We start from the raw sequence: 27,823 nt of genomic DNA, 5'->3' as shown, positions 1-27,823 counted from the left end.
GATTAGATCCTGGTATAAATGAAAAGACCATAAAATATAGTGACCGATTCTAGCATCCTGATCGCGTTGCGAGTAGGATATATTTTTAAATCGTGTGTTTTTAAATCATAATCCAGCCTTGAAGCTGGATTATGAAGTCGATTACTTTGCTCCACGTAGTCTAATGCTTTCATGAGTGCCATAATTAGTCCTCAAAGTTAGAAGGATAGTCATCAAAGTTAGAGTATGCATATTTTTATCCAGCCCCACTCAAGTCTGAGCTGCTTACGAGGTAAAAGGAGCTGCACGGTGAGAAGCGGCGCTGCCTTCGCCGCCGCCAGTGGACCATGTCGAGCCGCGGCGCATGCGCGCGAAGTGCACGCATGCGCAGTAAGTCACCGCGCTCGAACACGAACCGCTCTCGCACTCACTATTAGCAGCATATGTTGTCTCGTGTGTATAATGACTTCATATTCGCCGCAGATGGAAAAATTCTGATTACGAATGTTTCGCGGCGTTTTCCACGTTACCATTCCGTGATTATGCACTGTGACCGGTGAGCTTTCCGCTGCGCTGAAGAAAATAGGTACCATGAAGATTGGTTGTCGATCCCTTTAACGTATGCAATACAGCGTCGCAGGAAAGTAAAGTAACAACCTGGCGTCACACAATGCGAATTGCGCAACGAGTGGGTCGTCGAATGTTTCCAACCCATCACAAAAAAGGCTCAGCCATATTTCTTCATCGTCATCAGCCACAGTAGTGCACATAATGGCTGACAGATCTGTAGCGGGTACCTCGCTTATCCGTAGAATGACGAAAAATGGTACAGTGATTTGTTGCTGTTGTTAAATTAACCTTATTCTGGTCCAGAGAACACGCAGGGAAGACTTCGCGCCGCCCGGCAAGTCCAACGTAGGGACCGCCCGAGTTCCCTATTTCATGAAAGTTGTGGTGGTTTATGGCGTAGTGGGTACCTTGCTCGTGTACTTGTACTGGTTGCCCCAAGAGAGTCTACAACGGGATTTGGAAAGGCCGCTCTTCCAGCTTTCACTGTGACTGCGCTGTGTGTTCTGCGCAAGCCTGGCGATTTTTTCGTTTTTAGGCTGAGTAATAAATGTTGATGTTTTCTGACTTCGATATAAACAAACCCCGTTATTCCCATACGGTTGTCAATAAGTTGTCCTGGATCGCTTAGACTACCATTTTTAGGGGCGAAGCTCCTTAAGGCGGCACCCGTTCGTCCCTCGTAGTCGTAGTCGTAGTAGTCGTAGTGCGTAACCAGTCTTACGCTTTGACCTCCAAGGTGGTGCCGGTGGGAGATTTTTCCTGCGCGTTGTTGAACAATAAAAAATTCGCAGCTTGCGCGTTAACTAAAAGCCGAATTCTTCTGTCTCTCATTCCCCATTAGCAGCCATTGGCATGTTCCAGTAGGAAACGTTAGTAGAAGTAGAAGTGTTAGCTAAACGCCGACTTCTTCTGTCTCTCATTCCCATTAGCATCCATTGTTTACCTCCAAGGTAGTGCCTGGTGAGATTTCTCCTGTGCGTGATTAAACAATAAAAATTTTGTTCAAAACGCCGTTGATTGATGAAATAAGCCAACGAAAGACGCCAGATGTTTTGTAAAAGCAAAACGAAAGAACGCCAGATGTATCTAAAGCAAAACGAAAAGACGCCAGCTGCTTAACGAAAGACGCCAGATGTTTTGTAAAAGCAAAACGAAAGAACGCCAGATGTTTCTAAAGCAAAACGAAAAGACGCCAGCTGCTTAACGAAAGACGCCAGATGTTTTCTAAAGCAATGGTTCTCTAAACAATGAAAATTCACAGCGTACATGTAAAATTAAAGTGAGCTGCAAGTCGTCATAACTCATCGAACCTTTAGTATAAACGCGCCCGATCTCACGTCGGTGATGATGTACTAGGCAGAATTCACGGAAGATTCACGGTTTACCGATGAACCTCCGCAGCTTCGCCCACTCATCATCATTCACTCCGTGGATATGCTGTGATTTTTCGTATCGAGGCCTTCGCGATTAGTTCCGATAGCGCGCAGCCATGGAATCGCGGAGGCCGCATTCATAATTTGGTGTTCCATTTGCAGCCTGTCGTGACGCCTCACGAGCAGGCTCGTACTCGGTCCGCGTGAGCATTTACAACGACGAAATCCAAGCGCGAGACGCGTTTACTTGCATATTTCGCTGCCCGAACTTTTTGCTTAGCTGCCATAGCGTTGCAGCTGATGTATGAAACGGCGTATAATGCGGTCGAGCAGTCGGTCGACCAGTCGGCCGCGCTAGCGTCGCCTAGCAGCAGCCACTGGGTTTGAGATAATTTTGGTACGAGCGCCATCAACGCTCTTGCGGCGAGGTTACTCATGATATCATCGCTCTGTGAGGCCTTAGGTCTCACACGTCCAATGACAAAGTGATCTGTCTTTCTTTTTTTCTTCGTTTTACAGCGAAGCTCTATATGGCTAGGCGAAATGAAAATCCGTCTGTCCTCACGTTGCTAGAAACTTCTCCATTGGCTGCGTAGTTCATTCCGTTGCAGCCGTGCCGCCGCGCTCGCGTGCAGTAGTTTCAACTTACACATTCAGCATGGGTAGGCCACGAACACGGATTCTACGAACTCCCGAACAGCAGACAACTTTCGAAGAACAGCGCCGACAGCAGAACCGTGAGAGAAATCGTGTTCGCTGTGCCGATGCAGCAGTCCGGGCACAAGTACAGAGCCGGATGGCCAAGCGCAGGCAGCAACAGCGTACCGAAGATCCGGCAGCCTGCCAAGCCGCACTTAATCGCGAAGCGGAACGCAAGCGACAACGGCGAATCGAGGCGGCGGCGGTGAATGGCGAAAACGCGTTCGCCGAGGTCAGCGCCCGCTTTCAGTGGGAGTTTCTCGAGCAGCACTTTGGCTCCGTCAGTATCAAACTACTGCTAAACACCGGCGCCGCACGTTTGAGCTTCGTAGGTTAACCGGAGTGCTTGTGTGGTGATCTTTCCTTTTCTGTTTTTTTTTTTGCCTCTTGGAGTGCTGCCTACGCAGCGCGCTGATGTTGCAAAAAACAAGCACTAAGTGTAAGCGTTGATAAATATGTGCCGTAGGAGCTATCACACTTGTGCACATAGAATATTTAGATTATTGGAAGCGGGGCAGTGGTTTTAGAGCGCAGCTATAAACGCCCATTCCTGCATAGAGCGTCACCCCTTGTTGGCCATCGTCGTACCCGCCTGTCTCGCGCGCCTCCAGCGACGCGACGCTCTTCTTTTGCGGAGGCCTGCTGGATTCCCTCGTGAATCTGAGCCAGTCTTCATAAGCCACAACTGCAACAAGATTACCCCCGATGTGTGAGGCAGTTTTCCTAAATCAAGCATCGACGAGCCAGAAGAAACAAGCAGTTCGCGCCGCGGAAACGGAACTTCACCTGTCCTTTCTGAGCAAAGCGCTACGCAACCAGCGGAGGCCGACTCGATTACTCTGCAGCCTTCAAGGAGCGGGAGGGAGCCTGTAGTTCGCGCCGGCAAAACAGAAGCTCATGGCCGCCGCCATAATGAGCCATGACATTTTCGCCAGTCTGTTCTGAACACTGAGCGACGCAACTGGTGGAAGCGCTTCGTCTGTCGCTACAGTGCACTAGAATATTCTAGTGCACTGTACTGCCGCTCCCTCTAGACGAGCTGCTCGAGGAGAGCCTGAACGGCACCACCGAAGCACAAGGTGAGCACCGTCGCCGAGAAGGCTCCGAAACAACTAAGATTAACATATAAGTGCACAAACAGTGCAATCCACTTTTAAGGTGAGCACGGCTCAGCGTGGCAACGCTCCGCGGAGCTTTGGAACGTAGCGTTTTGGGAGTGTTGGTATGACATGATGAGGCCTATAGCGCAAAAAAAAAACGCAAAGGAAGGCGTGACACACACTGGCCAGTTGCCAGTGGAGATGACGAGGCTTGTACCACATGCATGCCAATTTTTCAGGATTGCTAAATTGTTATTACCAGCAGAGGTCAGTTAGCATGCTTGATCGGCTAGCGGATAACTGCGTTTCCAAGCCATCCAGTGCCCTCTACTGTAATTAGTCAGCCTATCTGTGTAAAGGTAGTTAAGTAAAAAAGTGCGCCTAGTGATGATGGTTGTAAAACGATGTTGCCGATATATGTGGTTCCCTGTTTCGAAATAAACATTGTTGCAAGATAGCGCCTCTGTGTGCCATCTCTTTCTTTCTCCATGTTTTTTTTTTTTTTTCGTGCGCTATAAGCACCTCCGCGGAACGCTATTGCATCTAGCGAAGCGCATGACATCAAAACGGCTCAGGCGCACACGAGCGAACTGCAGTACGCTCGTGCGCGCCTGCGCCGCTTCGAACCGCAGTAGCCGCCTTAGCCGTGGCGCCGCTCTCGCGTGGCTGTAGGACTGCAAGAGCATGCTCCAGCCGTCCTACAGCCACGCGAGAGCGGCGCCATGGTTATGGCGGCTACTACTGAACGGCGCGCTCCAGTGCTGGAGCATACGGCCTCAAGTGTACCTACCGTGGGTCACTGCGCACATGCGCCTCTACACCTCCATGCACGGCCGCGCCGGACACACTGGCGCTCAAGCCGTGTTCACTGTAAGAGTAGACGGCACTGTACATGCATGTCTCAAATTCTTCGCCTCAGTGCATCGGAAAATGAACAGTCTTGTGCAGCTGCGCTCGCATTTCGCATTAAGAAGTATCGTAATCATCACTAATTTTTTTCGTTTAGCTTACAGACTATGTCAAAATTTTAGCGAGTTCGCGAGCATAACGGCGTAGGGCAGTCCTGCTTTCTTTACCTCATTAGGTGCAGTAATCGTTAGCAAGAACTTCTTTACTTAATTCTAAGTTCGCTCCTAAATTTCCTGCTTTCGGTCTTGTTAATTTACCGTTAACTGTCTTCGGCCGCGGCGGCCGCCTTTTCGATCGGGGCAAAATGCTTGAGGTCCGTGTACTTAAATTTAGGGGCTCGTTAAAGAACCCCAGATGGTCGAAATTTTCGGAGACCTCCACTACGGCGTCCCTCATAATGATATCGTCGTTTTGGGACGTTAAAGCCCAGTAATTATTAATTTACCGTAAACAAACCTAATCATTTTTTGTACGAAAGCAGACAACTTTTGTTCATAAGTATTCATAAATATTATCATCCGTGATAATGTTTTTGTTTTGAACAATTGTGCGATATTTGCCATCTCTTTAGGAGGGGAACGTGCCAGAGTAATCCAGCCGGCCTCAGTAAAAAAAGAAGAGCGTCGCGTAGATCGAGAAGCGTGAGATATGCGGATATTGCGATGGCCAGCCCGGGACGATGCCCAACGCAGGAACGGGCGCCTGAGAACTGCGGTGTAAAACTGAGATTCGAGGAAGCAGCATTTACCTCCAAACAGGATCCAACGGGTGTAAAGAATATAACAGCTGCAATACAAAAATATTACTGGCAAATAAATCCAGAAAACTACAGTGAACAATCAATAGGACCACGAAAGAGTCGAGGATACCCTAACGATATAGTTAATGTTTCTACACTCAATAATATTGACGAGCGTCACATTCTGCTATTAAGGAGTGAAGCGTAGTGGTTGTATCGTATAGTTAGTACCAGAAAAGTAATGAAAGACATCTCCATCAAATCTCAGATTTTAGACAACCGAACTTTTCCTTACGAAGTCGTCTGTCACGCAAAAATTAACTGCGTAGTATGTTGGCTCTAAAGTTGGACAACAGGACCTGTATTTCTGAGTACCTCCAGCAGAAGCCATCCAAGCCACTAGTCAGAAACTTTGCTCTCCTTATTCTTCCTTATCCTGTTTTATTTTATGTGCAAAGCTCATCTTCAAAATGCCAGTCGTATTCCTTATCCCGCTGGTGTACGGGCGTTTCAATCTCAAAGCTTTACATTAGACGTTGTTGTGAATTTAACACTCTTGTATTTGCTTCCTAGGAGCCGGCCTTGGTGGAAGCAACGGAGGTGCCGGAGCAACGTTAGCTGGACCTGGAGGTATAGGTAAGTTCGTCTCCAACTCATGCACTATATAAACCAAAACACTTCTGAAACTTTAATTTCGTTCCTAGGATAAAACCAAAATCTGGTAGCTAGATTATGTCAAGTGCCATATCTTATTCGAGGACCGCGAACAGGAACTCGATCAGCAGAAGAAAGGAATGTAAGCCTTGTGAGAAAGCAGCCCGTTCGTTATTGGAGCAATCGAGAAATGCGCTTATATGCCATGCACAACTAAATGTATGTCATATAACAGCGAGTTACCGCTCACTCGCCCTATGAAGAAGTTGTTGATTGTTCATAATTCTAATATGAAATTTAGTGCTCAGTAAAATGGCTACTTTGCATTTATTGGCATACGAATAGATAATCATCGCTGAATCCTTTTTTTCTTATACTTCAAATTAATCACTCATGAGATGACAGAATGGCAGCACAAAACAGGTGTGATGAGGCATCGCGAGAATCAACGGTCCGTACAGAAGTGTTAAAAGTTGAGCGTGTTGGTACATTTTGCTACTTATTGGAATGAGCGCTGTACTACGGAGCAAAAAAATGCAACCCACGGGCGCAGACTAACAGCCACATTTGATTTAATAGAACGTATTGTGAGAGCTGAATGTGTAGTTCATAGTATTTGTCTGTATATACTCATCATCGTAATTATCGTCATCGTTCGTCTTGCCGTGTGTTCCCTCTCCATTTCTCGTGGCGGTGTTTGAATACAAGCACTGTACCATCTTACCGAACGTCGACTTATATATCAGCCTTCGAGTATATGCGTACTCTAAAATAAAACCTGAAAAACAGGCTGTTGCTGCCCGTGTGCTGTCTTTTTGTTTCCCGCTGTTTAGTCCTCGTGATTAGTTTCAAAAGGTTATTGTATTCTGTTGCAATGCAATATGTATCATTTTATACCAGCTATACCTATTCAATCTGGGTGTTGAGTCTCAGAATTCGTACACTGGCACGTCTCAGCACTCCCACATTTTCTTTTCACAGATCACTTTGCTGTGTGAGATGTCATGACGTTGGCGTGCGCATTCTCTCGATTAAAAACCATCTCTTAATGGATATTTCAATATTCTGACAGTGATCGGAAGGGCAAGCAGTGCAGCATTGGTTATCGTTACATGAACGCCTTATTTATCCTACTTATGCTATGTCCTTGTGCTTTATCCTTCTGTAAAAGTACCCTGTCCCACCTCATTTTGAACCTTCAGAGCACCCCTTTCTTGATTCTCAGTGTCCACAGCTGAGTCCACTATTGCCTTACTCGCGCAATGAGTCCGCAGTATTTGGTACCCGTGTTTCACGTCGCTAGACGTAAAGTGGCTTCAAGGGAAATTCTTTCACATCCTGACCCCCATATTTCCTATTGTATGTGGACTGGTAGGGATAGCTGACAGGTGACATAGCCCTTGGAATTTGCAATCTCTGAATGCACAACATAATAGGTATTTCTGGTTTGTGGAAGAAATATATAAGTAGGTAGTTCGCTCGCGGCCACGTGGACTCTGGGTAACGGTTGCTAAATTTCCAGTCGTACTAGAATACTTTGGAAATTCCAGCAATGCTAGCATCACGAAGTGGATTGTTCTGTCTTCTTACTGTAGTGAAGACTGAAGATACGTTATTTCAGCATGCACTGATTTTGACGAGGAAACGCATTTGACTCAATTTGTCTGTTAAAGGAACTAATACCCATGTACACTGCCTTAATAGACCATGTAAGTATTGCGACATAGGACAATGCCTATCTTTAGCTTTAATCATGCAACTGAATTGAACGCGAAAAATCAGGCAAATTTCAATTGCTCCTCACACATTATTACTATTTCAGTAACGCGTGAAAGTGACTGGACGAACACTCATCAATATGCAGGATTCATTTACAACGTTCGTTATATCTTTTAAAAACCCCGTGTCATTCATTCAGGCATTTGTGGTTCCGTAAGCCTTTTTTCCTCAAGGCAAAGGTAAGGGTACACCTATATCTGATTACACATTGTGGTAAAAAGCCCTCCCTTTGCCGATGCCTCTGTTGCTTGCAAACCGTTGAGGAGAAATGTTGGCATGACGCTTTGAAAAAAGTACTGGGCTTCGCGGACATTGCTGACAGATATATTCTTTCTGGTGAAGCGTTGGCGTAAGAGTGAAGCTTCGCTTCCCCTGTCCTGTTACCTTTGACTACAGTAAAACTTTTCCGTGAATACCACTTGAATCATACCACATGCATTCAATCTGGAAAGGTGTGCTAAATAGCAACATGTCAACACTAATAAGTTTCTTCTTTTGTTAGGATTTAGCACAGGATTAAGCGGCATACAAGGTGGCGCATCAGGTAAGCAAATAGGTTCCACTGCTCTACAAACGTTAGCCACTCTACAATTCTCACTATGAAAATTGTTTTAAAAAAACCTCAAGGAAATGGCATAAGATTTGTTCAAAGTGAAAAGGTAACGATTACTTCCTCAGCAGAATCTAATTAGCGCACAGTATCGTGCTTAGGGCGTGCGCTGAATTAAAGTACCCCTGACAGCAAAATATTTGTTTCTGACTTTTTTTAGTGTAATTTGTAGCTTTTTGTCTGGTAATCCCTAAATTGAATAGTAAATGCTCTAACGTATCGTATAATCAATGCTAGCATAGGTAATTGTGACTATTTTAGCGTCACTTCAAAACGCCCGCCTAGAAACCATAAGAAACTGGCGCCCCATGCGGGTGAGCGCCAAATATCACGTGCGCTCAAGCTGTGGTGACGTTGAAAGCGCAGTTTTCAATGCGGGGCCCCGCGCGCGGTAGAGAGGGAAACGATGTCGTCGCCTCGCTATGGGTTAAACCTATACACCTTTTCAAATTTTCACGTTAGGGGGGCGCCATATTGAAATGCGCGCCGTCTGACGTGCAAGATTGGCGAAATCACCGTCTTGGGCTGCGCGTACTCGAAACGGCGCGCTAACCGTTGGTGTGAGATCCCTGCTAAAGCCTGTGTTCGCAGATTTTTCGTTTTTTAGATTGTTTTGTTTGATATTGTCGCTGCCGCTGACCGATTCGTCGCTGTCTGAACTGTTCAGCGGCGCGCATTCGCGCTTGCGACGCAAGAATGAGCTCCGCGTTTGCGAACGGCACTGCTTCGTCGTCGACACCAGCAGCAGCAAGCGTAGTACCAGGTCGATCACGGCGTGAAGTGTTAATAATTGGTAACTCGAGTGTTCTTGCAGCTGTCTACCGCTTTCTTTATTAGTGTACTAAAGAATCAAGTCTACGGATTATGCATGAGTTTTACACCTCCGCACATACTCGTTCGCGGCGCGTAAGTTTGTCAGCTGTAAACTACACACCGTACAATCCTTCTTCGCTGATACTTTGATCTACATTCACCCGGACGACGTCGAAGACTAGGTCGAGGACACGTGTGAGTGGCCAGAAATACGGGGAGTGAACATTGTTTATATCTCCTTGAGGCGAATGCGTGGGGCCTTCGCCATGCGTGCAACTACGAGGCACTGGAGTCGCACAGCTACATGCAGTCTGGCTGGGTGGGTCAGTCGCTGGCGCACAATGTGAAGGAAAAAGTCGTGCTGGAGAAGGGGAATGTGACACCGTCGCAAGCCGTGAACAGTGGGCCCAACGCGCGTGGGTTTCCGCGAGGCCCTCCGGTGAAGTGCGGCGCGCGCATGCTGCACATGTGTAACCGGACAACGCGGAGTTTGCAGCCGTGTCAGCCACTTTGTTATGGACGATATAAAGTACGAATCCGCAATATTCTTACGAGTTACTAGGTGAGTCATCAGTGGCTTACATACCTTTCTTTCGTATCCAGGATGCTGCATGAGAACGTTCTTCTCGTCTGTTTTCGTGCCGCCAACGAAATATCATTAACAGAGGCGAGACGACACGCGGAAGTTTTTCCGATTTACTGAAGCCACCCACTGCTCCCGAAATTCAAGGGACGAAGGAAAACGATGCAACACGAACATGCCACACTTGCACTCATCGCGTGGCGTACTGTGCTGGGGACACACGATTGCACCTAAAATATTTCCCTTACGCTGCTTGTTCGTTCATCCGTACACGACACAGCGATGGCCAGATGACTTGCTATGCGAATGCCGATTAACGTTAAAGTTTAGGCAATATGGTAGTTCATCATCAAGGAAATTTTTACAGCGCGGGAATAAACATGAAGCACGCAAAGAGAGCTGACATGGACAAGCGCTGACTTGCAACAGATTTTTTATTCAGAAAAGACACATATATATGTATATAGTGAAAAATTGCGCAATTAGCGATGACGAAATAAACAAAAATAAAAATAAAGTGCAGACAACTTTATCTTGCAGGAGCATGCGCATGCGAAAGATAATCGACTTTTTTTTTTGCAAGCCAATGGAAGGCATGCTAATGCATTCCTCCCCCGAACGTGCCATGTGGGCCGCCTCTACAATTTCTCTAGTCAGCCCATTTTTGTTTTTGTTGATTACCTAAGTTTGATTGTAGGCAGGCAGGCACCCACACCCCTTACAATGCGCGCTCAAATGTCCGGAGTTGCCGCGCTGCACATTCCACCGGTGTTCACGTAGGCGTACATTGAGGCATCTTGACGTTTGGCCGACGTACTTCTTCCCGCATGACAGTGGGATGACGTACGCCACGTTGTCGGCACATGGTACGAACAGTTCCCTGTGCTTGATCTGGCAGCCGTCTTTTCTTTTGTTAGCGGGGGACGTTAGTTTGCACAGTTTCTCTAGCTCTGGGACGCGGAGAAGACAACTTCCACGCCAGCACCCTGCCATATCTTCTTCAGGCGGTGCGAAACTTTGTGTAAGTAAGGGACCACTGCCACATCAGCTGTCTTCTCACCCTTGTCACGCCGTTCATTACGGTCAGAGCGCTTGCTCTCTTTGAGAAGCTGACCAGCAACAGAAGCAAGGACATGCTGTGGATAACGAACCTTCTCAAGGCGGTCCACCTGACATGCAAAACTGTTCTCACACCTGTGAAGACAAGACACCCTGAGGGCGTTCAAGAGGCTGAGTTTCACAATGCCGCGCTTCACCGCCTTGGAGTGGGCTGAAGAAAAGGACAGAAGCAGCTTCTTTGCCCTGGGCTCATATTCCCAGCATACATCATCGGCCGTGAGGTACAGTCGGACATCCAGAAACCTAAGGCTGTCATCCTCCCGAACCTCGTGCGTGAGTACCAGTGGTTCGAGGGACGACTGGAACACCTCAAGGGTGGACGATACTGCTGAGTGAAAGGTTTGGACTGAAGGATCAAGAATAATTAGCAAATCATCTACATGACGGAACACCCGAAGCACGTTTGTGCCTTCCAAGACGCGTATCAACCTACGGTCAATAGCTGCCAGAAACAAGTCACTGATGACTGGGGTGACACAGGAGCCGATACAGAAACCCTGTTTCTGAATAAGTATATCTTCTTGCCATTCCACAAACGTTGATTTTAGATGGAACGAAACTAGCTCCAGAAAACCCCCAGTGGTCACGCCCGCCTTATTCTGGAAGGCAACTGCTCCGAAGGTGTCAATACACTCCTCTAGGTAGCTCATGACCTCATAGTGAGGCAGTGAATAGTATGGTCCCTTAATGTCGATGCTAAACGCTTTAAATTCTTTGTCTAACCTTCTCATCAAAAAGCTAACGACAGGCACAGAGGTTTTGCAAAGAAACGGATCGTCAACGTTCATCAGGCCAAGCTGTTGGTGCAAGAACGAGGTACCTGGCAGAAGGCTGTCGCGTTGTTCCTCCAACAACAGCTTGGGCTGCTGAACGTTGAGGATCCTTTTCTTTGCAAAAATGCTGTGCCTGTCGTTAGCATTTTGAAGGAAAGGTCAGATAAAGAATTTAAAGCGTTTAGCATCGACATTAAGCCCAATTGGTTTGTTTCTTGACACCATTTTTTGGCGCGAAATTATGCAACTGATTTAACGCAGACCCAACCAGCCCAACTTTCATCTCTATGAGCGCTGATCGCGCCACATCGCCGACATCCGTAATCTACCCAATCGGTGGCCGAATTCCTCCGGCAATCTGCGCTGGTTAAGTGGCAGTTCGGAACCTTGCAAGACCGGGTATCGTAGTTCAAAACGTTTGTCCTGCACATACACATTGAGGATCTTTCGCAAATATAAAATAGCATTTATTATGCTCATACTGCAGTGAGCCATTTTATGAACATATATGCAGCTCATGCTGTATTTCATTATTGTAGTACTTCATCATCCTAGTAAAAGCGGTGAATAGTTGGCTTAGAAAGCTAAGCAAATTCCAAAGTCTCATTTGCCGAGAGACTGAAAGATGCAAGGGATTGCACGGAGGTTAACCAGATGCACGTCCGGCTTGCTACCCTGCACTGGGGGAAGAAATGAAGGTCCGAAAAGAGAGACTGAATTAAAGAAAGAAATGCACAGAATCACGCGCACACTTGGCGGATCACAAGCGCCAAAATCCCTATGATTATAAGTCGCACCGTCTCACAGCTCTCCGGATTCATTTTGATTACCTGGGGTTCCTTAACGTATCGCGACACTTGTGAAAGAGTAATCGACGGTGGCGGTGGCCACCTGTGCCGAGGAGCAGAGGGCAGAGAGGGAGAGTGAAAATGGGACTTGTGGCGCCGAAAATCGTTGTTTTACGTGTCATCTGTCTACGGACGCGATCCGCCAGAGCCTATCCATATGCAGCTTCGCTTTAAAATATATCCCATTACCTACTACAATGATGTTCTACTCCAATAAATATATCCCAGCTACCGTAATACACAATACTTAAGTACAGGGACATTTTGATTTTTGTTTCTGAGCGTGTTTCCCGAGTTGCTTATGGTGAGAATCGTTGCGCATACAGTCAGACATAGGGAAAACGATGTGGACAAAAACATGGCTGATCCTTCCGTCATAGGAAACGGTATAACACGAAAGTGAAACGTGTCTTCACAGAAGTAATGCTTATTCTGTAATGGTATATGAGATCTTGTGCAATGTCTATTCGTGTTTGGCAGCTATAGCACCGTTTGACGTGGATGCACCCATGTTGACACCTAGTGGCATGTCTCTATCGCGACGACTAACGCCCATGATCATGATCAAACCGCTGTGGTAGCTCAACTTGTAAACATATATTTGGACACCTCCAATCGTGAATCCCGCGTAAGCATGACATCCTCAAGCTCATAATCAACACTGGTACCCGATATGCATTTCTTCAAAACGTCGTCAAAGGAGAGAAACGGCACGGTGTGCGCTTTCTAGTAATGGGTAACCGACGCTTTTGCTCATGCATACAATACCACACTGCACTTCAGCAACACGGGAGGCAAAGGTTCGCAGCTTGAGCCGCAAACGCGTGCGTCCCGCTGGCCTCTGTCTCGCTCCACCAAGGCCCGACATTCGCCCGTCGAAAACGTGTCCTTTCTGCAACGCGTATTGCAGTAGTTTTCATCATTGCGCAGCGCACGAAATTGACAAGGCACACAAGAGAAGAGGACGGGAAAAGCGCTTGTCCCGTCCTCTTCTCTTCTGTGCCTTGTCAATTTCGTGCGCTGCGCAAAGATGGATAAGTTCCAACTCGCCCGCCTATCAATCCTACTGCAGTAGTTTTGTTAGTCGGTGCTCTTGCAATCGAAGTAGTCGACGGCGGAGAAATCCCGTTGGTGCATGTGGAAGCTGCACTACTCCGATGAGCCGATGCACGCTAACACGACGCGAAAGGCAAAGAACGTAACTGCGTCTATGCTGCCTCGGCGACGCCAGCGCGGCCAGTGTGCCTCGCTGGTATCGAGACCCTTTAACCATAAGCTCCGATATCGCGCGCAATCCCGGAGTAAGCGTTAGTAAGTGTCGATCGTAACGCATTACATCTTTTTACCTCTCACAGGCGGCGGCACTGCCCCGCTCCGCCCCGCCTACGTACACCGCCATCAGAGAGCACCGTGCGAGAATGTGTGAAAGATATAAAGCGTATTCTTGAAGTGTCCATCACTGCCAAGGTAGCTTGGTAGCCTTAGCGTCGGGCGCTTATCGTCGCGGCCGCAAGGTCAAGGGTTCGATCCCCAGCGGCGGATCTTTCTCTTGGTTTTCTTCTTTCTCACCCGTTGGCGTCCATTTTATGAACGTCATATCCGAAACGGATGTACTTGGTGGACCCCGGCACAAAACACTTTCGTGTTAAAAAGCGCGTAATTAAAGTAGACGAAATCGCGTTCTTTCTGTCCACATCATTTTTCCTATGTTCATCCGACTGCATGCGCAACGATTCCCACCGTAGACATGCACCAACTTTCCCAGCTAGAAGTACTTATAAAAAAATTAGCGCAGCTTGCACTAAGTCGCGCAAAGCTGGGTCGCAGGCCAGGCTGGGCCAGGCTTCTACCCTTGCACCTCTCTCTTTCTCATCCCTTCTTATGCTCTACATAGCTATGCTTGCTCTCTTTTAGGGGCGAAGCACCTTAGGGTCTCAGCCTGTCGGCGTGCGTCGTCGTATGCTGTCGTGACGGTTCATTTGCTTGAGCGCAAGAGACGGCGCCACCGCCTCAGCGCTCGTCGTGTGGCGAGAGCGAGCGAACGGCACGCGTTCACTATGGAAACGCTCTCTCTGCGATGAACGCTAAATTACCAGCTCGCAAGGAACGAGAACGTGCCCGCGCTCGCGAGAGACAACGCCCACGCAGGAAGCGTCTGCTAGCGAGTTTCTTGACTAACAAAAAAACAAAAACGACTGCTTGCACTGCACAACCGTTCGCTGGCCACCCCGTATATATGGCACTGCATCTTGCCCTGCAATGTAGTGCAGGTGGGAGATTTCTCTTGTGCGTAGTTGAACAATAAAGGTTCGCAGCGTGCACGTTAACTAAGAGCGGACTGCGGGTCTCTGTGTCTAATCTTTCTTCTCTCTGTCATTGCCCATTAGCAGTGATATTGCTGCGGGAAACACCGATGCACACTGCATGCTTCGCCCCTCCGTAGGTTTCACGTAAGTGGGGCTGAAACACCCTTCTCTACATGCGTTTTCCTTTCTTTCCCTCTTTTTTCTCTTTCTCTTTCTTTTTATATCTTTCTCTCTCTCTCTCTCTGTAAACGTTCTCTAGCTTCCTTTCTCGCTCTTTCTTCCCTTTCTCTCTGTCTATTTCTCTCTCTCTCTTTCCCTCTCTTTCACTTTCCGTACTCAATATCGCCGCCTCCTTTCACTCCTCCTCATCCTCACATCTACCCTTCTCACCTTCATTTCCCTTTCCCACCCGCTTGCTATACTTTACTATGCAAGGCTATGCTATATTTTGTTAGCGTTCCTGGATAGTCGAGTGGTTACAATGCTCGCCTTGGGATTGTGGGGACGTGGGTTTGAATCTCGCCTCACCAAGAATTTCTCTCTTTCTCTCTCTCTCTATTGCTTCGTTTTTTCTCTCTCTCGATCGCTCTCTCGCCCATCAAGTTATCACTTCCCTTCCCGGACAAATCGGCGCACGTGTTCTGGGAGCGAAGCAGAAGAGAAAGAAGAGGAAGCAAGTCGATGAAGAAGAGGAGAGCATATGACGGCTTAGGCAAACTTCGAGCATAACAGCTCTGCCCTTACCCGCTACCGAGTACAGCGAATGCACTCACAGCATCTAACATGTAGACCTATCGTTCATCAGCCACCGAACTTCCGTGCATATATGAACTCTTACAAAGTGATTGTCTATTAGCTGCCTGATTGTTCTAAAGGGGGACTTAGGAAACGCGCGCTGCTCTCCTGCAGTGTCCCCTTCGTCTGCTGTTCTGAGCTGTTTAAGCATATCTCACCGCCACCTGCAAATGATCTTTGTTGTGTTGATTGGCAGGCAATTCTTTTTTTTTTACTATATCAGGGCCTGGCGGTTCGTTTAGGGGTGTAGCGAGCGGTGGCCCAGCCTCTTCCATCGGCACTACACTTGGCAGCACCATAGGCGGCGGAGTAGGCCATAGCTTGGCCGGCGGCTTGGGCACTGACCTGGGTAGTGTCTTGGGCGGTACCGCGGGCGGCGCCTTGGAAAATGCCATAGCCAACGGTGCAGGGGGCACGGCCTCTACTTGGTCGAGTGGTAGAGGTAAGTGATGCAGTTACTAAATTAAGGCACAATGGCAGCTATCGTTCAAGTGTTGCTGATCTAGAGTACCGTACTTTTACGGTAACAATCAATAATGCGTACATTAAGGAGTTGTATTTTCTCTAAGAGAATCGTCATTGTCTTTTCTGATATACGAAGAGTGCTTTCTGAACACTTAGAATACCTATCGCTCGTAATGGTTTTGTGGTGTTTCGTACGTACTTATTGCACTGCATCAGTTGCCCTCCATAACTTGTCTGAGCTCGTTTGCGCGCCATAATCTCGCCGTATGTAACCCACCAGGTCCAGTATTTTCGTTGAATCGAATTATTAAAATGTGCCCCGTATGGCAGCGCAGCACGCACATATACTGCAGAACTTCTTGCAAATCATGAACATATCGCTCGCGCGAAATTTACAATCCGCCGCATAAAACGAAGCAGTGCTGCCATGCATGAGATATGGCAAGGCCCGTAGTGTCTGAAAAAGCTCTTTAACTTATGAGACACAAGCACGACTTGGAAGCCATAATGAGCATTCAATAGACGGCTACATCTATTTAATATTATACACCGGCCTTTGCATCGTGAGTACAGGTGTTATAAAAACATGAATGCAATTCCATGCTTATCTGTTTGAAGAACATGACAAGTCGTGACTCACTGGGAATATTTGCGTTTAATTATTTCAAGATAAAAAAAGAACATAGACTGCCGCGATTCGCTGCTCCGACCCTTTTCCATTCGTCAGCACCATTCATTCATTAATACTATCTCTCCAAATTAGGACCAAGATAGTAGTGGCACTTAACATTAAATTACGCAGATCACTAACTCTAATTTATCTTCGGTCGGGTATAAACAAATGAAGTCGTTCGTAAATTGTAATGACTTGAGGGACATATTCCTCAATTAATAAATGTCTTGTTTAATACGGCTATAGATAAGGACCATCAACACGTGAAAAATTGAGCAGATAAATTGCTATGGCTATCTGTCCTTCTTGTTAATACCTTCAATTGCTTTTTTATTTTATGGTTATCAATTTTTGTACATCAGCCAGATTACACCTGCCCCAAACGAATTTGTAGAGAGTGAGGTGCGAATGCAGGGAGTGAAAAGTGCAGCTACTTTGCTACACAATGTGGAAGAAGATGCGGCTGGCACACCTATGGCTCTAGCCATCTTCAATTTAACGTGAAGCATAGAGTTTCCTACAATACTCACTAGAGGGAACCCTGGCGCTAGTGTCTATGGGAGCTGCAATGCGTCGCGCTTCAGCCAGCATGGGAATCATGGGTAGTACATGGATTTGTCTAAACTTCGTTCTTTCGGCTCCGTTTGGCTCCGCTTCGCTTGCATCCGCTTTGTCGCAAAACGAAGTTCAGCAAAAATCAGCAGTTTCACTTCACCACTTTAGCTTCTTTAGGCTCACCGATTCAAATCTGGTCACGAAGTTCACAACGATCCATTCTTTTATCCGAAAGAAAACCAAAACATAGAATAAACAAAGCCACAAGTGCGTTCGAAGCCCACAAGCACGAAGACTAGGCAAATCCGTGTACTACCCATCATTCCCATGGTGGCTGAACGATCGCAGCGCCAGAGTTCCCTCTAGGTCATTTTAGGAAACTCTATGACGTGAAGGACGTGATCAGACCAGCTCATGTCACTACGGAATTGCGCACCCAGAAATTTGCAACTGCTATGTTGCATGGGATTCTTGAATCACCAAAATAGAGTTTTGGGTTGTGTTTTATTGCTTTGTTTTAGCATGGAGTAGTTACGAAGACATTTCTTACTGAGATATACATCGCTTGTACTCGCAGAAACAATTTTTGTGACTGTGATTTTGAAGACAAACGTGGCAAGAAAGGCAAATCCATATTTTCTTTCTTTTTCAGGATTTGGAGCAGGTGCCGCTGGCGGAGTTCCGTCCGTTGGATTAGCGGGTATGGGTGGTAAGTTCGCTTGGCGCCTGTCTTCAAAGCATAAACGCTTACAGATTATCAAAAAGCTACAGTTTCTATTAACAGTGTCAAGGTAAAAAAGCGGTAAAAACGAACACATCATCGCTGACTAGCGCGACCACGAAGTTTGGCTGCAATGGGCAACCTTAACAATGGAGCCATGTAATGGGCCCATTAAATCTAATTATCGCGTTTTTAGGTGTTAGAGTTAACCAATGAAAACTTATTTTCCTACTTACATTGCTACCTAAATAAATTTCATAGAAAGGCTCTCCATTTGTAATCACTTGTTTCGCGTCTTTTACGTTGTGCTGCTTTTTGTTATACTGTATATGAAGCGTTTCAGAATGTGCAATCAGCCGGGTTCGACACGGGTATGAATATGCAGTCTAATAAGAATCTAGGAATGGTTGTGGCAATGCAGCGGTGTATCTAGCATTGAATGCAAAAAAGACAGAAAATTAAAACTATCGTGCGTTTATAACGACACCTTATATTAATATACAATATAACATTTTCACGAGTTTCGTCAAGAAAGGAAAACCGGAGAGAGAGGAAAGGCAGGGATGTTAACCAGTGTACAATAACCGGTAGGCTAGCCTGCACGGGGGAAAGGGATGGGAGAAATTGACAGAAGAGTAAAGATGCAGAAAGAGAGGGGGAAGCACACAACGTCAAAGAGCGGTAGTCTCGGGCGGGTTTCATCAAGAGATGTGTTGTGAAAATTTTTAATAATTACCTCCAGGCATGTAATAATATGCATGTGCCATTTTGTGGTGTGCATTTAGGAGAACGCCAGCAAAAGCTCTAGTATACTGTCTTTCTTTTACGATTTCCTGAACAGTGATTTTATACTGTAGTTTCCTGGTTAAATCAGATGGTAGAACGACTGATCCGCAAAGACGCTGAACTTGGTTTTGATCCCAAAATCATGCGAATTTTTTTTCTTTTCGAAACTCCATATCCGAAAATAAATTGTTAAAGTTTCCTCTGTGGTTCCGCGCTATAGACTAGGGTAGAAGGATGAAGTCCCTCTCAGGAGCATTCCTTCCCTTTGGCAGCTTTTCTATAATTTATTGCATCTTCTGAATAAAATGAAATATTCGCAGCCCCTTAACCATATACTACTCGCTCACCTACAATAGCTAAATTATTACAATATTACAATAGCTAAAATATTTCTCACGGTTTTTCACTGATTGCTGCCCAATATATCAGCTTCTATATATAGCCGATTGCATTGGTATAAATGTTAAGGCAACTTTCAATTTGCATTTTTTCAGGCTCTGCCATTAATGGATTGGCTAATGGTGCCTTGGGTGCTGGTGCCTTGAACAGTGGCTTAGCCGGTGCAGTGGGCAGTGGCTTCGGCAGTAGGGTCGGCGCTACCTTGGGAAGTGGCTTGGGCACTAGCTTGAGCAGAGGCTTGGGCGCTGGCGCGAGTGCTGGCTTGGGCAATGGCTTGACCGGTACCCTTGGAAGTAGCGTTGGAGGTGCCTTGGGTGGTCTCGCAGGCAGTGCCGTGGCCGGTTCCATTGGTAACAACGCTAGAGCGGCTGGGTTGACAGGTCCAGGTGAGTACAGGTGCATACGCTACTTAAATGCAGTGGCCGCTACAGTTCAGGCGGTACTCAGCTTTCCAGCTTGTGTGGCTGAAAAACTTGTACAAGGAAGTGCAGTATAATAAGCAAATTTTAATAAAGCTGTGCGAGTGGCATATTTATTCTTAGTCAAGTCCACTTAAACTTACGGCAAAATTATGTTTCATGAACTTCTGAGATATTGCCACGTGGACTTCTTTCTGGTGCAGCCGCATACCGCAGGCCGCGCCGGAATGTCCGAGAACCTTTTGAATTGTTTCTTATAATTCCTGACTTTTGCCGACTTTTCTAAAAAGATTTCGCGCCCGACGCGAGTAGTCAAGTGTATTGTGGAGCTAACACGCGTACTCACGATAATGTTGGAAAGTTCGATCCTGTTTGCTTATTACAAAAGCCGACGAGTTTCACCACCAATCACGTTCTCGACGCCCGACGATTTTGCTCGATGCTGTCCCTTTACTGTGAAAGTTACTTCTTTCTTAGGCGCAAGTTCGCCGAATGAAATGTTTCATCATTACCTGCTCTAGTTCGCCTTCGTCCCCGTCGCAACCACGTGACAATATCAAGAAGTGATCAGGCTCCCCATATTCGCAGCGTATTTTCATTTATTTAACTTCGCGTACATTTAGGGTGGTTAGAAAACTGTTCGTATATGACACGTTGGTGCTAATAAAATCAATGAAATGAGTGAATGAGGCATCGAGTTTTCTTGAAGTTCCTACTCCCATTATGGTGACTGTCAAAATACCCCTTTCTACATGGACCGATATTGCACGCCGGATATTTCTTGACACCATAGGCCTCTCCAGCATTTTCGTTTACTGGGAACCGCCCAGATCGGCGAACAGAGCCTTGGATAATCAAGGATATAGCCCGTGATGAAAATTTGTCGAACAATGATTGTCCCTAGAACCAACGTACCGGCAACATTTTTTCGTCAGGTCGTCAGCTACATTTTTAATCAGCGTTATTTACACGTACCTGACTTTGCCATACTGCCCAGAGAGTGGGAGGAGGTGAATAAGTTGGCACACAAGAAAGCAGCGAACCAGACTCGAAGTCTCGCAGGCAAGCGAGACTGCGGAACCAGACTCGCAGGAACCAGACTCGCAGGCAAGCGCAGTCGAACCAGTCAGCGCTTGCCTATACAGTGCTCAGCGATTAAAATGTTATAGTCAGTTTGCATGACTGCTCGCGCTTTTTTGAGGCAATGGTGAATGCTGGATTTTTGCTCCTGAGTTGAACGTTGTAACAATGCGGGGGCAAAGATTTTTTGTTCATTAGGTACCATAATTAGTTATATTGGTGTCTCCAGTGCTCAACGGTGGCCCATAAAAGCGCCAGGCACTATGCCCACCGACTATCGCGTTTTATATGCTGAGCACTGTACATGCGCTTTTAACAACTGTTATTTAAGTAGTTCCTTCAGCATGTGCATGTAAACTACTACTGTATAACAATTCATTCTTCTGCGCAATAAATTTGCCATTGCTGAACATTGACCATCTTTCTTCTAGGATCCGTCGGTAGCGCCCGTGGTGGACTTTCCGTTGGTGCAGGTGTGTGCAGGTTCTTCCAGCTTGCGCAATTTGACAAAACAAGATCGCTGTGAATGCAACTGTGAGGAAATATTCGTGCTCGCTTACGCTTGTTCTGTGCACAAAGGTCAGTGTCCACAAATCCGCAGTTCCCCAGCATATCTCACGCGTTCCTGCTTGCGGACACGCATGGGAGCTTGCTTTTTCTTAAGCGCGACTAGGGGATCCCTAAGGCTCTTTCGCCGGCATACCGGTGACACGCGGGGTGTGGGTCATCGGAACGAAGCACGCGATCAACGCGCTGATACGCCGGAGAAACTCATCGGCTAGGGTGCCTCGATGTGCGTGCCTCATCGGCGAGAGCTTTGTGCCATCTTGCGGGCTCTGTGTAAACGATTTTCTGTGGCACTCACGCTGCTCAGAAATGCTGGCCAGACCTTCGCTGAGATTGAAGGTCAAATATAGGGAACCAGGAGTTCTCTAGGTTGGCAGGTGGAGTAGTACAGCTATAGCTATGAAATGCAAATTGGTAGCTCCTGAACATCGGCAAGCACCGTAAAGCGTGTGTGCTACTTCATTGAATTTTAACGTCCGAAGTACTTTATGGCTTGCAGGAGCTGAAGCATAGGCCAGTTTGTAAGGATACATTTACAATGTTGCGCAATCCCGCGCAATCGTTTGAACGGTGTGTGAACCGACAGTCACATTTTGTTTCCAGCGCAGTGGAGGTCTTTCATTTTATCCCACTGACGTGTAGTAGAGGTTACACTGAGAAAACTAGCAGATGCCTTATCGATTGCGTGAACGCCACAACAATGTGAGTAGAAACTAGAAAAGACTAGAAAATACACTACGAGCGGCGCTGATTAACACACCCAGGTTTAAGTGCACAGGTACACCGGATAAAGTGGACGGGAGAATGACTGCCGCCACAGCTCAATCGGTAGAGCATCGGACGCGTTATTCGAAGATTACAGGTTCGCTCCCTGCCGGCGACAAGTTATCTGTTAGTCCACTTAAATTTCTTCACATTTACATCACAATTGCTCTAATTAACGTCCCCTATACTTTCCTTGGCTTGAGTGTCTGAATTAGTTCTCACTACGTTAGGATATACGATAAGAACAAACCAAGAGGTATACGCGAACCGTCATCCTTTTCAAAGAAGTTGATAATATGGTTACCTTTATCCACCTTCGATGTTACGTCTGCAGTAACGTTCGGGCTTTCCCGATAGCTTTCTCGACGACGTACGATATTGACCCATGAAGACGTAGCTTATGGAAGTATGCATGACTAGCGATATCATTGGCTTGGATTGGCGTAGCATCACGCAGCATAAGGTTTTTTTCGCTAGCTTTGCAGTATTTCGTGCCTTACTCGGTTGCAGTTTAGTGGTAGCTAGCTCACGCGTCATCGTTACTAACGATTCTGCAATAACTTACCAGTCTGCTGTACTTTTTTTTTCTTCGCGCTTCAGGTCCTGCTGGCGTTATCATGAGAGGTGTTGGAGGAATGGCGGCTGGTGAACCGGGTGGCTGGGGTGAGTGCGATGCATATAGTTTGTCAATTTGCTGTGTATTCACAAAGAACGTTTGACGAGTGCAAGTTGATGTACACGTAACAATATTGACGAAACAATGCAGCAAGATTGGTATGTGCCATATACCATCGTCTATAAAATACCAGACATTCTGTCTAAAATTGGATATTTCGCTTGTTCGTTCTATATTGCTCCATTCGAATGTTTTCTCATCCTTGTCTGTAGTGGAATATGACTTACTGTTGTAGTTCATTGAAACAAGACAGAAGGTCTGAGAAAAATGGGAACTGAAGTGATGAGGAATCGTTCGATAGGGAACAAGAGCCATAGTATCGACTATCAAACTTCTCTTCGTCAGGGCAGTATGTACTTCATTCTTATAGGACATAGTTGCTTTCTTGCATACATGTGCAGATGTGGCGCCTTTATTTGCTTTGGGTCATTCGGCCTAGGCGAGCATGGTCAAATTGTTCATGTTGTTAGAATTTTTTTCCGAAGCTCTGCGAGACGAGCACTGAACCTCATATACTCAAACATAATGTGATAGGTTACTAATAGAACATATGTAATTTCTGGGCTTTTACATCCTAAAACCACGGTGTGATTATGAGGGAGGTCGCAGTGGAGGGCTCCAGAAATTTCAACTACCTGGGGTCCTTTAACGCACACAAGTCTGTAAGGATTTGAGTTCGGCGGGTCTCTTTAGGGTAGCTGGCTCCCTCCGTCCATCCGCACAGCCGATGTTTTTCAGAGAGGAGGACGCGTTCTTACAAGAAGGAACGAAGGTTTATTTACGAGAGAGAACGAATGAATGAACAGCATTTTCGTACAAAAGGCTTCGGCTTTTATAGCCCCGCGTCTGCCAACACTGAGACATCCGAGAAGTGATGACAACAGCTCCCACCAATACAGTGTCTTGTCTCAGTGCTCCGCCCTTGTGGCGACACACTGCGCACAAACCGGCGCAGCCTCCGCCTCGTCACTCGCTAGCCCAGCGTGACACGGCTGCATGCTACACCACGTCTCCGATAAGGTCTTCGCGCCACCTTCAAGCCGGACATCCACGATACACCAGCAGAGCTCGTCTACGGAGAACCACTCCGTCTGCCAGGTGAATTCCTCGCTGCACTGCCATCCAGCGCTACGACATCAGATCCCACCGACTTCGTCGCCCGACTCCGACGCACCATGGCTGCCTTACGCCCGTCACCTGCAGCCCACCATTGCAAGCCTACACCTTTCGTGTTCAAGGAGCTAGCATCGTGTACGCACGCTTTCCTCCGCGATGACACCGTCCGCAGGCCTTTCCAGCCACCTTACAGCGGACCCTACCCGGTCGTCCATCGCGACAACAAAAACTTCACTCTGCGCCTGAACGGGAACGACGTCCGCGTCTCGATTGACCGGCTCAAGCCCGCATACATCGCCTCGCATGAACCGGGCAGTACCACTCCTTCCACAGGCATCTATCCACAGCCGCCGCCGACGCCGCAGCCCGCTCCGGTCACGACACGCTCTGGACGTCTGGTACGCCTCCCAGATTTCTACAGACCCTGAGGGCTCTGCACTCCGCGAGGGGGTGATGTGGCGACACACTGCGCACAAACCGGCGTAGCCTCCGCCTCGTCACTCGCTAGCCCAGCGTGACACGGCTGCATGCTACACCACGTCTCCGATAAGGGACAGCGCCACCGCAGCGTCACCGGAGGCTTACGTCATCGACGGTGGCTTTAAAACCAAGCTGCCAAGCTCGGAAGTCATCATTCCTTCGCTACCCGACTGAGCGCAGCGTCGCTATGCTCGCACCGCTGCTGCTACTACGCTAATAAACAGTCGTTATGTTTTATGTTGGGATGCGTCCTTCCATCGACACGGCATCCCACACCCTCAATAGAGGGTGAAATGGCCTCTCCATACATCCCTTGATGAGAAGCATGGTCGAAATGTCCAATGGGGTTCACAAGTGCACCCCACAATGAAGACGTACCCGCACCACGCCTCGACAACATAAATCGGGGAAATGCTAGACCAGGAGGTTGAGTCCAAAGGAAGGGGGGGGGGTCGATGACCTTGGAGGAAGTGGCGGCCGCTGCCACGATAACCTGCAAGCGCTAATGGCTGCGTTCGGGGGAAGACATTTGACCGGGATCGATGACAGCGTCTCCAACGGCGCCGGCCCACGCTGTCAAACACCGCGCTGGAAGGGTGTTTGGGACACCCCCGTCTAGCTACTCGTAACCCTTCCACGACGAAATGCCTGGCTCACTTGACCACGTGTACGTAAGCACACCTCCAGGAAAATGCGGGGCTTCTTCCAAGCGCCGATACGAGAGAGAAAGCATTCCGGCCGACAGGTGCACACACAATGACGTCTGCCACGATAAATTCCAGGGCCAAATATAGCAGTACACGGACCTCGAGCATTCCGCCTCCATCGAAATGCGGCCGCAGCGGCCGAGACAGTTTACTCAAAACGCACAGATGGACAAATAATTAGGTGTTGCGTTGACGGCAAAGCTCCTGAAGTTATTACTACCTTGTAGCGATCGGCGAATATGAAATTTTGTGATCACGAATCGGGTAAAACTAAGGCGATAGATAAACTGTAGTGGTACATCGAATTGAATATGGAATATGTGGTTATAAATAACTCGCAAGACAGGAAGTAACAATATCTATTATGCCTATTATAAAATAAATGAAACTGCATGAATTTAAGCTAGAGAACTCGAACATACTTCTGGTAGTGCACTCATTACGAATTATCAAGGAGAAGGATTACTTGACATGTTCACGAGCTAACCATACAGCACGCACTGTAACAACACATCTTAAAGAGAAAAGACCCGCTCTCTTTTGCAATTGAGATGTCCGGATGCAATGTAACGCTCGCACATAGCCTTTTATTTTTTCCAAAAGTTTAAGGATTGTTTACATAACGTTCTTGAAATTTATTTTATTTTATCTACTTATAGAGTACTAAAGTACAACACATGCTGCATAAGATAGAAGTTCAGGGTAAGATGCAATCGCGAAGAGATGAAACATTCTTGAGCATGGGTGTCGCTGGAGCCAATGTTTTGACAAGTCTTCTTCTCTTGCTGCTCTGTCTCTGTAGTCGGTTACAGCCTAAAAATAAATAAACACAAGCTCAACCCACAGCCATCGCTGTCCCACCCAGAGAGAATTTGCATAGATGTTTCATCCAATCACATTTGCTTATTTCACAGCACATCCACCAATAACCACCGACATTTTCGTGTCGGTAGTTTTCAGTCGAACCCGTGAACGTCCTGGCAAATTTGATCAGACATCACCGTTTAGACGAAGAACATATTTTAGGCAGGAACGACTAACTTTTACTTTTCGATATGCTTGGTATTTACATTAGCACAGAAAATGTGCATACGGTTCGAATGGAAACAAACTTGCCCGACACTCTTACATACGCGATTAACACGCGCGCCGTGGTTCTGTGGGCAGAGCTTGCATTGATTCTTAGATTGTAACCGACTATATTTGCTAACTTGAAGAAGACAAGACCGCTTGTCAAAACGTCGGCTCGAGCCACACCTCATGCTGAATAATTTTTTCATGTGCTTTATAAGAAAGCCGCAGAATAATGCTTGGTCAAAAGGAAACAGCTCCTGCCTCATGCGCATTTAAGAGATAAGGCTGAAACGGAGCACCATGATAATGCGCGTGATACGTATTTCGCAGTGGTTACAGTAAAGCAACGTCAACTGCCGGAAACGCAGCGTAACTATGCACTGAACGGTAGTATGCAGTAACAGAATGTAAAAATTCGCACCTCTTGGCGAGCGCCACGCAAAAGCAATATGTGGGTTGACAGAGTAACTATTTCCTAAAAGTACCCACTACAAGGCAATCTTTTCTCTCTCATTTTAATAAAGCGCGGATTAAATCCAGGCTACGGTGGCGATGCCAAGGAACATTTAAAACTATGGCAGGGAGCACACACATCACTGAAATGGTGGCAGAACGGACCCCGATGCGAACGTTTAAACGCGGTGCAAGCTACTACGTGTTGCCACGCAGCCCGTCACCTGCCCACTCGTCCACTGCCGGGGCCCCATTCGATGTACAGAACGCGCACGTTGGCCCTCCGATTGTTCTTCGTGTGCGCTCTGTGACCATGCACGGCTGTCATGCGTGCGGCGGGTATCATGTTGGGTCAATGCGACGATGGCGAACAGCTTTCGTTTCCACAAGCGACGCGCACTGAGCGTCCCCGCGTCGTAGTACGCGTTCCCACACAAGGAAGGGGGCAGCAGCTAATGGCAGCGCGATGCGTTTGGACCGTCACTTATTAAAAACATGCATCGATTGCTCTTCCAAGCAGATAGCTTAAAGTTATTCGAGGGATAGGGCTGTGCCGAACTGGCGCGTTGACAGGCGGCCCGTCGTCACGCTTTTTGTGCTTGGCGGTGCTATGTATAATGCCACCACCGCAGTCACTCACGTCGAAGTCGAATGCATTCATGGGTTTTTCAATGCACTTAACGAAAATACGCAAGGCTTTTGCGGACACTGTGACATCGGCCATACCGCGAGTTTAGGGGCGCAGTTAAAGTGCATGCCACAGATCGCATTTGCGGTACATGCTACTGGTGGACATGGACGAGCCACTACGTCAACGAATACATTTGTCTATAAGCTTTTCATAAGGAATTGTTCGCCATTGAGCTTTAACTGTAGTAGGCGTAAAACGAGTGCGTACTAGCGATGTTCTCCAGTAAAAATAAGAATGCGTGGCACTCGTAAGTTCTAATGATCTAATATTCGAAATTGTCCGAATATTCGGCTCATTGACCGCACATTCAGCCGTGGCCGAATGTTCGGGAAGCTGCGAATTGCCTTTTTCAAACCGAGTATGGCAAAATGGACGAACACCGGTGTACTCCGGTTTTGGATCACTCCAAGGAACCTCATGTAGTCGACATTAATCCTCAGCCCTCCACCACGGCGTGCTTCGTAATTGGCGGCTTCTTCAAGATTTGATAGCGCAAAAAAATCATACAGGACTACGAAGGAACACAGATGCACAGGACAGGCTTCTG

The 27,823-nt window shown here is 47.2% G+C and overlaps 2 protein-coding genes across 2 annotated transcripts in view; both read left to right on the top strand.

Annotated features, from left to right (window-relative positions):
• Positions 1-21,827, top strand: part of LOC125756393 (uncharacterized) — a 31,953-nt gene extending 10,126 nt beyond the window's left edge. The window contains exons 3-5 of the mRNA XM_049411092.1: positions 15,873-16,091; positions 19,344-19,634; positions 21,814-21,827. Coding sequence (XP_049267049.1) covers positions 15,873-16,091; positions 19,344-19,634; positions 21,814-21,827 — 524 coding nt within the window. The remainder of the gene's footprint in view (positions 1-15,872; positions 16,092-19,343; positions 19,635-21,813) is intronic.
• Positions 19,328-27,823, top strand: part of LOC125756392 (uncharacterized) — a 41,784-nt gene continuing 33,288 nt past the window's right edge. Inside the window, exons 1-2 of the mRNA XM_049411091.1 lie at positions 19,328-19,634; positions 22,680-22,742. Of these exons, the coding sequence (XP_049267048.1) occupies positions 22,697-22,742 (46 nt within the window). The 5' untranslated portion in view covers positions 19,328-19,634; positions 22,680-22,696. The remainder of the gene's footprint in view (positions 19,635-22,679; positions 22,743-27,823) is intronic.

The sequence above is a fragment of the Rhipicephalus sanguineus genome, chromosome 11, assembly GCF_013339695.2.
Source record: "Rhipicephalus sanguineus isolate Rsan-2018 chromosome 11, BIME_Rsan_1.4, whole genome shotgun sequence".
NCBI classification, from domain to species: Eukaryota; Metazoa; Arthropoda; class Arachnida; order Ixodida; family Ixodidae; genus Rhipicephalus; species Rhipicephalus sanguineus.
Note: the sequence above shows the minus strand (reverse complement) of the source record. Positions and strands in the feature narration are given on the sequence as shown.